Source organism: Onychomys torridus, chromosome 21 (assembly GCF_903995425.1).
Source record: "Onychomys torridus chromosome 21, mOncTor1.1, whole genome shotgun sequence".
In the NCBI taxonomy this organism is placed as follows: Eukaryota; Metazoa; Chordata; class Mammalia; order Rodentia; family Cricetidae; genus Onychomys; species Onychomys torridus.
In genome coordinates, this window is record NC_050463.1 from 5,838,302 (window position 1) to 5,852,226 (window position 13,925).

The window sequence follows — 13,925 nt, forward strand, 5'->3', positions numbered from 1 at the left end:
ACACACACACACACACACACACACACACACACACACACACACACACACGGAGGCTGAGGGCCATAGTAGGAATTATGTTTTACATTGCTCTTCCACTGTATTCAATGAGGTAGGCTCTCTCAATCAAACCCAGAGCTCACAGATATGGCTCATCCCTAGAGAGCTTGCTCCAGGGACCCTGGAATTCCAGGTGTGCCTCCTCAGCACTCACACTCATGGGATCCAAACTCAGGTCCTCATGCTTGCACATTTAAGCACGGAGCCATCTCCCAAGACCCTCAATTTAAATCATTGAAGACAGAAAGTGCAGACACAGGAAATGTTTGCAAAGCACATATCTGATGGGAATTTGTTCCTGGGACGTAAAGAATTCTCCACATTCAGGAGCAGGAAGACGCAGGCTAGCTGAGCTGTAAGCGGACTGCTCAAGCGATGCTCAACCACATGGCAAGCGCTGGCTGTCTACTGTTCCCAGCTAGAAAACACAAACTACCACTAGAGAGGCTCCACTACCAGGATGGTGAAAATTAAAAAAAAAATACATCGACAACTCCAAGTGCTGGCAAGGAAGCAACTCTTACCCCCAACAGGGCGGCTCAATGGACCGATCGCACAGTAGTAACCCCACTTGGAGGAGTTTACCACCCCAGCCCCCACACAAGGGGACACAGCACCCTGACTGCACAGCCTGAGTTCTTCATGTGGGCTCACAACAGGGGTCCTGACTGCCACGAGCTGAGGGCAGGGAAACCAGCCCCAGGGCGGCCACTGACCCAGCTTGAGAGCCACAAGGGTCAAACCACCATAACAGTGAACAGATCCCCAGCTGCCGGCATTGCAGGTGAAGGGTTTTGGGGGTTGGGGAGGTAATATGCCATGAGAATTCAGGAAGCTACACACACAAGTCCTATAGGGTTCTGCATCAAAGTGTGGGTGTGACTGTGTGGCAATTAAAAAACGATAAAACATCAATAAATATCAAAACACGTGGGAGGCTGAGGCAGAGGACTGTGGGTTTGAGGTCAGCCTACACTACAGGGGAAGTTCTGGACACAGCAAGACCCTGTCTTAATTTTCCCTTCCCCCCAAACTCCCGAGGTCCAAATCAGAGCTTTATGTGAGACAGGGGAGCTGTGTCCTGCACAGGGCAGGTGCATCCTCTGGGCGGGGCAGGCCCCTGGGAGGCTGCTGGTGAGAACGAGGCTCTGCTCCCCAACATCCTCAGGGCCCTGTCTTTCCCTAGTGGGGAAGTGGGGCGAAGGGACCAGCACACCGCCTGCTGTCTCTGTCCCTAAGCGTCAGCAGGACCGCGACCCGGTCCTTCCTACCTGATGGTGGATGCTAGCAGGCCTACCTACCCGCTGGCTGCAGGGCCTTGGCACATACCGTGGCAGGCGAGGAGCGCGCAGTGTGGGCCAGGGAGTGTCTCGCGCTGTCCATGCCCCCATGGATGAGGTAGGCTCCTGCGCCAGACACGATGGGGGTCCCTGCGACATCCATGGTGATGCCCACCATGCCGTGGGAGGGGACTGCCGGTGGGGAGGAGGCCGCCACCGTCACCTGAGCGCCACTCGGAGTCTCAAAGTAAGATGCTGCACTGCTGGGGGCATAGAGCTGAGGGTCTGGGTTGTAGGCATAGGCCGCTCGGCTGTGGGAGAGAGAGCCATCATGTGACAGCAAATACGTGCTAATAAGAGAGCAAAAGGAAGAAAGAAGACGCAGGGCTAGAGGGCTCGCTGCTGCTGCTGCTGCTGCTGCTGCTGCTGCTGCTGAGGACCCAGGTTCGATCCCAGCTCCCACTTGGCAGCTGACAGACACTCACAGCTCCAGGGGCCCTAACGCTCCCTGCTGGTCTCGATGGGTACTGCACTCACATGCACTCATAGGCACATCCACAGGCACACATGTGTATACATCCTCACTACACACAAATGCACACATGCAAAAGAGGGATAGAAGAAAGAAAATTCTAGAAAGTTCCAGAACATCTTAAAAATTGGAAGATAAGCTTTGTGAATGGCCCAGAGGGAAAGTTCACAGGCCATTGCTCTCTACGGGACTGTGGCTTTGGTTTGATATTTTTATCGAGTTTTCTAGAAGCCAAGAGCACCAAGGCCCGTGGTTCTGAACAGGGAGGGACATGACAGTGCAGACATGCTCAAATGCTTCCATGAAAGTCCCACAGAGCAGTGGAGTCCAGGGTCTGGGGGTACCAGGGCCCCAGGGGTAACACGTACATGGCTCCGTTGGCGTAGACTGCGTCCCCACCTTCCACGTACTGCACCTGCGCGGGGTACACATGCTGCACCTGTAACACAAGTGCATGGGAGTGACACAGGGCCTTGCTGGTGGGTGATGCAGCTGGAGTCCAAGGACATGGAGCTTAGAGACTTACGTATGTACCTAAGTATCCACTTATTTACCTCTGAGGCAGCCTCATATAGCCCAGGCTGGCCCTGAACTATGTAGCCGAGGATGACTTTGAACTCCTGACCTCCTAAGTGTGGTGCTGTGCCTGGTTTAGGTGGCAGCTAAGCAGCTTCTGCTCCATGTGGGTGGGACCAGGCTGCCATGGAGGAAAGCTACCTGTTTCAGTTATGATGGAGGGTGTGTGGTCCCCTGGATGGGTGGCAAAGATGGGGGCCAGGCTGGAAACAAAGGCAAGCCTGCTCCAGCACCTGTGATACCACCCCCACCCCACCTCCCCCATGCCCAAACTCCCTAATCCTACCTCCCCCATGACCACCCCCACCCACATCCCACCTCTACCCCACCATCCCAGCCCTGCCCACATCCCATCTCCTACCTCCCCCCATTGCCCCACCCCCACCCACATCCCACCTCTCCTCACGACCAACAACCCCCCCCCCCCACCTCCACCCTCAGCCCACCCACCTCCCACCTCCACCCTCAGCCCACCCACCTCCCCTCCATGGCCTCCACTCCCACCCCCACTTGGCGGGCAGCTCAGCCCCCAGCAGATGCCATATACTGGATGTCCAGTGTGTTGTGGCCCAAACTTCAGCCTTTCCTCAGCCAGTCTGTGGGACACCGTCTCAGCGGTCTTGGTGATGGCTTTCTGGGGTCCCAGACTACAGCGGCCCACTATCACTTGAGTGCTCTGAGATCTTTGTGGAGTCCCCAGGGAGAGGAAGCCTGGACCCAGTAGGAGACAGCTCAGTGGGAGGTGTGACCTAGGTGAACCATGGCCCTAACTAGTCTTAACAATAGAAACCGGGAGTCAGACATTGGGGTGAAAGCTGAGGGAACAGAGCAGCAGCCGCTAGTGACTTCTTACCTCTCCTACATCTCAGACCCAATGGGCTGGACCCGTTTCTATGGATCCTCAGACTGGATGGTGGAGATCCTGTCTCCACCTCCCTCGTGTTGGGATTAAAGGCGTGTAACACCACTGCCCGTTCTGTTTCTCTTCTAGACTGGTTCAATCCCTTCGAGCCCCTGTCCTTCTGGGGACACTGTAAACCTTCCCTGGTCTTCTGACGGTCACAGTCACCCAGGCATCGCTCTCAGGAGCCAAGGCAACTTAGCCCTAGGGCTTTTTTTTTCCTCTTTGGTTTCTTCAGACAGAGTTTCTCTGTGCAGCCCTGGCTGTCCTGGATCTCACTGTGTAGACCAGGCTGGTCTCAAACTCACAGAGATCCGCCTGGCTCTGCCTCCCGAGTGCTGGGATGAAAGGCGTGCGCCACCACCGCCTGGCAAGTCCTGTGCCTTTTTGTAAATAAAGTTTTATTGGCACTCTGTCCTTTCCTTACATCACTCTGGCCGTTACGGAACTTCCAGTGGAGAAACTGCTTCCCTCACTTGTTGTATGTGTCTTGATAAGTGAATTGTTTCTTTCAACAGAGCTTCCAGAACGTTCTGGTGACTGTGGACACTAGTGACGACAGGAAACAGCCCATAGGCCAGAGGCTGCTCACAACTACCAAGGGGTGTCCTTACCTGTGGTGGCACCGGCTGGACTCTGGGGAGGGTGAGCGGCTGCATCGGTGCCCCCTTGGGAGTCGAGCCCGCGGCTTGGACCAGTACCCTCTGCAACAGACAATGGCACAATCAGACCGGCTGGAGATCAGCACTGGGGAGACCCACTGAGAACCATGTGGCTTGACGGTCCCACTCCTACTGCAGGAGCACACAGGGGCCCACGGGATGCAGACACGGGGGCCCTTGGGGATGCAGGCACGGGGACCCACGGGGATGCAGGCACGGGGACCCACGGGGATGCAGGCACGGGGACCCACGGGGATGCAGGCACGGGGACCCACGGGGATGCAGGCACGGGGACCCACGGGATGCAGACATGGGGACCTTTGGGGATACAGATACAGGGACCCTCGGGGATGCAGACACGGGGACCCACGGGATGCAGGCACGGGGACCCACGGGATGCAGACATGGGGACCTTTGGGGATACAGATACGGGGACCCTCGGGGATGCAGACACGGGGACCCACGGGATGCAGGCACGGGGGCCCACGGGATGCAGATACAGGGACCCACGGGATGCAGGCACGGGGACCCACGGGGATGCAGGCACGGGGACCCACGGGATGCAGGCACGGGGACCCACAGGGATGCAGACATGGGGACCTTTGGGGATACAGATACAGGGACCCTCGGGGATGCAGACACGGGGACCCACGGGATGCAGGCACGGGGGCCCACGGGATGCAGATACAGGGACCCACGGGATGCAGGCACGGGGACCCACGGGATGCAGGCACGGGGACCCACGGGATGCAGTCATGGGGGCCCACAGGATGCAGATACAGGGACCCACGGGATGCAGGCACGGGGGCCCACGGGATGCAGGCACAGGGACCCATAGGGATGCAGGCACAGGGACCCATAGGGATGCAGGCACGGGGACCCATGGGGATGCAGGCACGGGGACCCTTGGGGATGCAGGCACGGGGACCCTCAGGGATGCAGACACAGGGACCCTTGGGGATGCAGACATAGGGACCCACGGGGACACAGGCATGGGGAGTTCCCGTCCCTATTCTGTCCCTTACTGGCCAGAGCAGTATCTTGGCTGATTTGGATGTAGGAAGCAGACCAGATGTGGGGCAGAGGTAGCAGCAGGAAGGGGAACACAGGGGGCTTTGACTCCCCCCCCCCCCACACACACATTTTAAGTGCCACTGAGAGACTGAGAGAGGGCACATTGACCTCTAGTGTTCAAGGATGTCACTGCAAGCCAAGTGAGGTCCTGTCATGACTGGCTGGGCCAGTGGGTAAGGGACCAACCATTGTGAGCTACAGCCAGACAAACACCACTGGGGGGCAGGCCACTGTAGGGACCCCAACACATGACTGTAGACAAGCTGTGGCGTCTGTCCTCACACTTGAGCAAGCGGGGCTCTGACACCCACCACAGCATGGAGAGACCTTGAGGACAGATGTGGGGCTCCAGGACAGGAGAACCCAGAGACAGGAAGTCATTCAGGACAGGAAAGGGATGCACAGATGCTGATGGGGGTAGGCTGGAGAGGGGCAGCGATGGAATGTTCTGGAGCTAGAGAGAAAGGATGGCTGAATTCTGTGACTACAATAAAATCCAGTCTGCTTTCACATGGCGCATTTTATATTGGGCCAATTCCACCTCAATTAAAGGGTGAGGGGCGGCTGGAGAGATGCTCAGCAGTTGAGAGCACTGGCCGTTCTTCCTGAGGACCTGAGTTCAATTCCCAGCATCACATGGTGCACAACCATGCACAACAGGATCTGATGCCCTCTCTGGCATTCAAACGTACATGCAGATAGAGCACTCATATACATAAAATAAATAAATAAATCTTTAAAAAAAAGAGTAATTAGGAAGGGCTTTGAAAATGGCCCTTACTGTACAAGCTGAGGACATGAGTTCGAATCCTACAACCCACGCAAAAAGCCAGTGTGGCTCCCAGTTCCCGTGAACTCAGCACCCGGGAGGCAGAGACAACAGGGTCACAGGGCTCTGGCTGCCAGCCTGGTTCCCAGAGATCATGTTCCGGAAGAACAAGGTAGAGAGGGAAAGAGGCCTCACACCCTCTCCCTGGCAACCACATGCTCCACACAGGTGTGTGCCGACATACAGCACCCCCCCCCCCACCGTGGTGGCACACACACACCTGATTCCAGCACTCAGGGAGCCAAGGCAGGGGATTAGCTGCAAATATGAAACCAGTCTGCGCTACAGAACTCGTTCAAAATCAATGAATAGACAGACAGATAAGTAAGTGTGGTGGGGCTGGAGCCTGACTAACATAAATGGCACCCTGGCTACCGTTCCAGCACCTATAAACGAGGCTCAGGCTCCATCAGATCCTGTCGCAAAACCCCAAGGCGGCGGCGCACGCCTTTAGTCCCAGCACTCGGGAGGCAGAGCCAGGTGGATCTCTGTGAGTTCGAGGCCAGCCTGGGCTACAGAGTGAGTTCCAGGAAAGGCGCAAAGCTACACAGAGAAACCCTGTCTCAAAAAAAAAACAAAAAAACAAACCAAAAAACCAACCAAACCAAAACCCCAAAAAACTACAAATATTAGGGTTAGGTTGGGTGTGATGAATATCTTCACGCCCAGCCTTCAGGGTAGGAGAAGGTAAGACTGAGGCAGGAGGAGAGAATGGAGGAGATGGAGGAGGAGGTGATGGAGGAGGAGGAGGTGGAGGAGATGGAGGAGGAGATGATGCAGGAGGAGGAGATGGAGAAGAGGAGGAGGAGATGGAGGAGGGGATGGAGGAGGAGGAGATGGAGGAGGAGGGGATGGAGGAGGAGGAGATGGAGAGGAGGTGATGGAGGAGGAGGAGATGGAGAAGAGGAGGAGGAGATGGAGGAGGGGATGGAGGAGGAGGAGATGGAGGAGGAGGAGATGGAGGAGGGGATGGAGGAGGAGGAGATGGAGGAGGCGGAGATGGAGGAGGGGATGGAGGAGGAGGAGATGGAGGAGGGGATGTTGGAGGAGATGGAGGAGGAGATGGAGAAGAGGAGGAGGAGATGGAGGAGGAAGAGGAGGAAGGGATGGAGGAGGAGGTGATGGAGGTGGAGGAGGAGGAGGAGGTGGAGGAGGAGGAGATGGAGAAGAGGAGGAGGAGATGGAGGAGGAAGAGGAGGAAGGGATGGAGGAGGAGGTGATGGAGGTGGAGGAGGAGGAGGAGGTGGAGGAGGAGGAGGAGGTGGAGGAGGAGGAGGAGGTGGAGGAGGAGGAGATGGAGAAGAGGAGGAGATGGAGGAGGAAGAGGAGGAAGGGATGGAGGAGGAGGTGGAGGAGGAGGAGGTGGAGGTGGAGGAGGAGAAGATGGAGGAGATGGAGGAGGAGGAGGAGGTGGAGGTGGAGGAGGAGGAGATGGAGGAGATGGAGGAGGAGGAGGAGGAGAAGGAGGAGGAGGTGATGGAGGTGGAGGAGGAGGAGGTAGAGGAGGAGGTGATGGAGGAGGAGATGGAGGAGATGGAGGAGGAGGAGGAGGTGATGGAGGTGGAGGAGGAGGTGGAGGAGGAGGAGGAGGAGGTGATGGAGGTGGAGGTGATGGAGGAGATGGAGGAGGAGGAGGAGGTGATGGAGGTGGAGGAGGAGGTGGAGGAGGAGGAGAAGGAGGTGATGGAGGTGGAGGTGATGGAGGAGATGGAGGAGGAGGAGGAGGTGATAGAGGTGGAGGAGGAGGTGGAGGAGGAGGAGGTGGAGGTGATGGAGGAGATGGAGGAGGTGGAGGAGGAGGTGATGGAGGTGGAGGAGGAGGTGGAGGAGGAGGAGAGAGTGAAGGAAGGTAGAAAGGAGGAGAGGAGCTGCCATCCTAAGAATTCTGTCCACATCTGTGTTTTTCAGGGTTCCTTTCAAACAGCAGAGAGAGTGCGGGGAATGGCGTGGCGGGCACACTCACCTGTGGGGAGGCTGGCACGGGCTGGGCTGCAGGTCGCAGAGTCACTGATGCTGGCGAATCTGCTCCGCCCTCGGAGTTCTGCATGCTCGGACCTAGAGTGGAGGAGGGCCGTGGTGAGGAGGCGACCACATACCCTGGGATCCCCAGGGACCAAACTGCAGTCGCTTCTAAACCAGAGTTGACACTGAGGGACCCTGGTCACTGAGGCCGGGAGACAGCTCCATGGATAGAGCGCCTGCCACACAAACAATGAGGACCCGAGTTCAAATCCCCAGAGTCCATGTACTAAGCAGGCCTGGGTTTGCGCCACTCCCCTGGCCATCTAAGCTGCCCTACAGCCTTCCTTGTTCCTGTAGCCTCTCGCCAAACTCCATCGCGGGGTCTCCCCCAGGCGAGCCTCGGTCCGCATCTGCTGCCCCCTCTGCCGAGTTCTGTGGTGCTGGCGCCTCCACCTTGCCTGCCTAAAGTCGTTTATTGTTTATTTTAAAAAGTTTTATTTATTTTATGTGTGCAGGCGTTTGCCTACATGTTTGTGCGCACCAAGCCTAGTTGGGTGTGAACGGAACCAGGTCTTCTTGGAGCAGACGGCTCGTAACCACTGAGCCGTCTCTTAGCCCCTAATGCCTTTTTGGTTTGTTTGTTTTTTAAAGACATGTAGCATGAATCTTAAAGGTACTTATTAATAAAATTAAACTCAGAGCCAGATATTGGGGTGAATGATGGAAGATCAGAGAGACAGAACAGGCCACGGCTACCTCACCTTGCCAGTTCTTCAGCTGATCCTGTTTCCTCAGACTGGAAGTCTCTGAGTCCTCATCCAGAATGAATCTCAGCTGAACTGTGCTGCTCAAAGCCTAAAAGCTTAACCAGCCAAATGCTGCTAGTTTCTGGTCCTCATGCCTTATATATCTTTCTACTTCCTACCATCACTCCCTGGGATTAAAGGCTCGCTTCTTAGCATTAAAGGCGTGTGTCGCCATGCCTGGCTGTTTCCAATGTGGCCTTGAACTCACAGAGATCCAGAGGGATTTCTGTCTCTGGAATGCTAGGATTAAAGGCGTGAGTGCCACCATTTTCTGGTCTCTGTATCTAGTGGCTGTTCTGTTCTCTGACCCCAGATAAATTTATTAGGGTGCATAATATTTTGGGGGACACAATACCACAAAGTCACAACAGGTTAAAAGAATGTGCCCCCAAGATGCCAGGGACGAGCCCACCAGGTTCCCGCCTGCCTGCGCTGCCCAGGGTGAGCACAAGATGGCGCCAGAACCACGCAGCAAGGGTGCACAGCGGCGCTGGACCGAGGTGGAGGCTGGATGGAGCATGAGCTGGTCAAGACAAGGAGTCTGAAGCCAGCCTGGGCTATATCAGACTCCTGGCTACGAAAGCAAAACAGAAATAGTTTGTAAGAAAAATCTCTTGTATATACATACGCAGGAATGAGTAAGGAGTGATGAATGAATCCAGCGATTGAAGCCGACGGCTCAGTCAGCAGTGTTCCCCTGAAGGCACGAGGACCCGCGTTCGCACCCCAGAACCCTCTAAAAAGCTACGCAAACGCTTGACGACCCAGCAATGATGGGATGAAATGCAAAGATGGGGTGGGGGTAGGGGCTGTTCCTGGAGTTCACAAGCCAGCCTGGGCTACAAAGTGAGTTCCAGGCCAGCCTGGGCTACCGAGTGAGACTCTGTGTCAAACAAATAAAACTTGTCACCAAAGACTCACAAGAATGTCTGAAACACCCAGTTGCTTCCATGTCTGAATAACAGACACCTCAGTGGTTCTCCAAGCAGGCCTACTGAAATGCCCTCTCCCACCAGCTCCTGGCCCGGTGTTCATCTGAGAGGCTCAGAGGCAAGTCTGAGCACAGGCCTACCCAGGCGGCTGTCTTACCCTGGCCAAGAACAAAAACTCCAGTGTTCTTCCGCAAAAAATGAATGAGAACTGCAGACTGTGACAACATTAGTCCAGAGCAAGGGTCTCGTGTAGACTAAGCTGGCCTCAAACCCTATGTAGGCCGGGCATGGTGGCGTACGCCTTTTTTCCCATCACTCGAGGGCGGAGGCAGGCAGATCTCTGAGAGTTTGAGGCCAGCCTGGTCTACAGAGTGAGTTCCAGGACAGCCAGGGCTACATAGAGGAACTCGGTCTTGGAAAAACCAAATCCCTTTGTCGCTGAGGTTGACCAACTTCTGATTCTCCTGCTTCCACCTCCGGAGTGCTGGGGTGACAGGTGTGTGCCACAGCACCTGCTTTCTGTGGAGCCGGGACAGAAGCTGGGACTTCACACTGAGTACTCCACCCACTGAGCCCAGCCCTATGGATGTGAATATTAAGAAACAAGGTATAGACACGGACCAGGTGTGGTGGCCTCACCTTTGGTCCCAGCATGAGGAAGGGCCAAGGGGGGTGGGTCTCTGAGTTCCAGGGCAGCAGGGGGTGTTGTGAGTCCCTGTCTCAGAGACAAACAGCACGTGGGGAGAGGGATGGTAAATGGCCAGTGGGTTTGTCGTCTCTATTTGCTATAGAGTTGCACCAGGCTTCCAAGAGGAAGTTCTGTGGGCCCAGCACACAGCTGCCAGCCCTGAGGGGCAAACAATGACGTCCTTGGCTCAGGCCAGGTCTTGCTCGGCCCCTGTACTCAGTGGATCCACACTGTATGCACTACCCTACTCACCCAGTAGCTGCCCAGGTTGTGGGGTTGGCTGTCAAGTACCCAGAGCTGAAGTTCATGACCCTGCCTCCCCTCCTTCCGCCTGAAGCTCAGTGGGGCTGGTGCTGAGCACAGGCCAGGGATCGTCTGATTCCAGTGAAAATGTTAAATTTCCCGTTTAATAAGGGAAGGACGCAGATGCATACCACGGTTGATAAGCCAAGAGTTAGGTGTGCTTGCATGTGTGTGCCTCTGCGCGTGAGCCCACGTGCGAGCATAAAAGTGTATGTTCATGAATGTGCTGCATGGGTGCATGCGTGTGTGTGTGTGTGTGTGTGTGTGTGTGTGTGTGTGTGTGTGAAGGTTTGAGGGACCTCAGTAGTAATGGCACAAGCTGAGCTCTTCCTCACGGGCCCTCAGTTTCTCTGCTGGTTCCTGTTCTTCCTCCTGAGGGGACCTGGCTTTCTCTGTCTGTCTTTACACCAAGTCCTCTCCAGTCGGGTCTCCAGTGAGGAGCCTGAGAGCAACCAACAGCCAGAAGGGCTGTGAGTACCCTGTCATCCTGCCTCTCTGAGCCTAGATCATGGTTCCCCGGTGGCCCAGCTCTGCCACACACTGGTCAGTGGTCCAAGAGAAGGCAGCTGAAATGCCCCAAGGCCAGCCCCAAATCCACCCCGTGCATTGACCTTGAACTTGACAGAGTGCCCCAGTAGAGCGGCAGGACTGCAGGTTGCAGTGGTCAGTAGTCGCCTGCTGTCTCCAGGCGACTCCAAGGGGCAGCCACAGGCTGCAGTGAGCCGGCTGGGGCTGGACTGGCGCCAGGTGGATCTGCTGGGGAAGCGCCCTTTGTTTATAGGAAAACTCTCTGATTGCCTAGCAACCAGTGGGCAGGCAAGGAAGGGCTGGAGGCTGCGAGCCATTTCTGGGCTGGGTTCCTGGCTACCCTGACTCACTGTGACCTTAAGCAATCTTTCTCTCTCTCTCTCTCTCTCTCTGTCTCTGTCTCTCTCTCTCTCTCTCTCTCTCTCTCTCTCTCTCTCTCTCGCTCCCCGTCTCTCTCCCACCCCTCTTTCCACCCGTCCAGGGAAGCTGTGGCCCCATCTTGTCACCTGGAATCCCGAGGATGGAGCCTGGCTGGTTAAGCGCTGCTTTGGGGGAATCAGACCTCAGTTGGTCTTAGTATTGTCTTGGTGGTATCTGAATGGATGGCACCTGAGGCCATACCTACCAAGAATGCAACTTACATCCCTGCTCTGGGCCAGAGGGGACAGATCCAGTCAGATGGACCCAGAATCCAGCTCCCCCACAGACCTGCCTCCATGTCCCTGATCAAGTGCCCCTGATTCCCTGTGACCTAAGGCCAAGAGAATCAGCATTTCCTGGTCATCACCCATCTGAAGCCAGAGGCCAAACCCACATGGAGACCCCACACACACACTGAGTGGGGGGAAGAGGAGACAGATCTGAGAGCGGGGTACCCCAGCCAATGTCTGTGTCAGGCACCCCAGGATCTTTCCTTCAGCTGGGCTTTTGGGGTGCCTGACTCCACTTCTGTTTTGTTTCTTAGATTTTTGGAGACTGGGTCTCCAGGAGCCTTGAACTCACTGAGTGCTGACCTTGAACTCCTGACCCTCCATTCCTCCAGGGCTGCAATGCCAGGTGTGTGACACCTATCTCCACACCTGGTTTTTGGGGTGTTGGGGATGAACTGCTGGCCGACCCATTGCAGTTTAGTTGTGGCAGTGGGGTTTCTGGTTGGAAGTGGCAACTATTTCTCCACTGTGAACCTTCAGATCCCACTCTTTCTCCAGCCTACGAGAAGGCTCAGTGGGTCAAGGCACTTGCCACCAAGCCTGACAACCCAGGTTCAATCCTTAGGGCCCACTGATGGCTGCAAGGTGCCCTTTGGCACGTATGCTGTAGCACCCCCCCCCCACACACACACAATAAATAAATAGAACAAACAAGCCGGGTAGTGTTGGCGCTCGCCTGTAATCCCAGCACTCAGAAGGCAGAGGCAGACAGATATCTGTGAGTTTGAGGCTAGCCTGGTCTACAAAGTGAGTTCTAGGACAGCCAAGGCTACATGGAGAAACCCTGTCTCAAAAGCCCAAATATGTATGTGTGTGTAAATGTGTGTATAAGTGTGTGTATGTGTGTATAAATGTGTGTAAATGTGTGTGTAAATGTGTGTATTGTGTAAATGTGCGTATGTGTGCATGTGTGTAAATGTGTGTATGTGTGTAAGTGTGTGTGTAAATGTGTGCATGTGTAAATGTGTGTATGTGTGTGTAAATGTGTGCATGTGTGTAAATGTGTGCATGTGTATGGATGCAGATGCGTTTCTAGCATGAGGAGTCTTGGGAAGGAGCCGTGTCTGCAGAGGCCCGGTGCCATCAACATTTCAACGACTGTGGGAGGTTGGAATGCTGCAAACACTAGGCTTAATTACAGTTTATTTAGGGCTAGCCTTAGCCTCCTAAGTAGCCATTTCTTATCCCTCTGTATCAGACCTGCCATGCAGACTAAAAGACTTTTGGGCTGCATCGACTTAACAGGACCCCAATCCTCAGCAACTCAAAGGCAGAGTCTTATCTAGTCTGAATGGAGAGCCATGTTTTTGTGTCAACATGGGGATGTGAACTCGGGGTGCCCTGAGGCCACCCTGTTGGTGACTGGAGGAGACAGTGTTCTGCCTTCAGAGAGTGGGTTGCGGAAGTGTTACACAGACACTCTCCAGCACGCACTCCCTACCTGGCATGGCTGAGCCACTCCCAGGACATGGCCATTCCCACCCAGACCCCTCTCTGTTGAGGTCAGGCAGCTGGAGAGCCCTGGCTCTCACTGCACACAGAGCTCAGGGCACTGAGCTGAGGTGACTTCTGACCTTGCCCAATGGCTGGGCTGGCTACCTGCCCGACCTCCGCCTCAGTGCCACCACCCAAAGGGGACTCTTCTCCAACTTACTGCTTCCCATAAGCCCTGGTGCTGGAGTCCCTTCATCCCTGGGCTGGCTGGTGACTCAGTCTTGCTGTACACCCAATCCTGTCCCCAGGTCCCCACCTCCAGCCCAGTGGCAGCCACGTTAGGCAGGCCTGGCCTCTTTATGCCTGGGATGGCCACGCCCCCTCCTCCTCCCAGACTGCCAGCTCCCTTTCTCTGTGGTGATTCAGGGAATGGAGAGCCAGCTTGGGATGGTGGAGGATAGCCCTTCCCAGCACCAGGCAAGGCAGTCCTAAGTGCCAGGTGTGGAGGTGTACACTTGTCCCAGCTCTGGGGACGCTGAGGCAGGAGGATTGCTGTTTAAAGCCAGCACGGGCTACATAGTGAGAAACGATCTCAACAGAACACAAATGACCATGGGCGCCCTGGGCTAGCTGGAGAGGGCCAGAGGATGG

At 55.6% G+C, this 13,925-nt stretch overlaps 1 protein-coding gene across 2 annotated transcripts in view; it reads right to left on the minus strand.

Annotated features, from left to right (window-relative positions):
- The window catches only part of Rfx2 (regulatory factor X2), a 58,717-nt gene that overhangs the window by 23,027 nt on the left and 21,765 nt on the right, over positions 1 to 13,925 (minus strand). For both annotated transcript variants that reach the window (XM_036171428.1, XM_036171427.1), the window contains exons 2-5: positions 7,875 to 7,966; positions 3,961 to 4,050; positions 2,238 to 2,308; positions 1,387 to 1,648 (exon numbers count right to left, since the gene is read on the minus strand). In XM_036171428.1, the coding sequence (XP_036027321.1) occupies positions 1,387 to 1,648; positions 2,238 to 2,308; positions 3,961 to 4,050; positions 7,875 to 7,958 (507 nt within the window). In that variant the 5' untranslated portion in view covers positions 7,959 to 7,966. The remainder of the gene's footprint in view (positions 1 to 1,386; positions 1,649 to 2,237; positions 2,309 to 3,960; positions 4,051 to 7,874; positions 7,967 to 13,925) is intronic.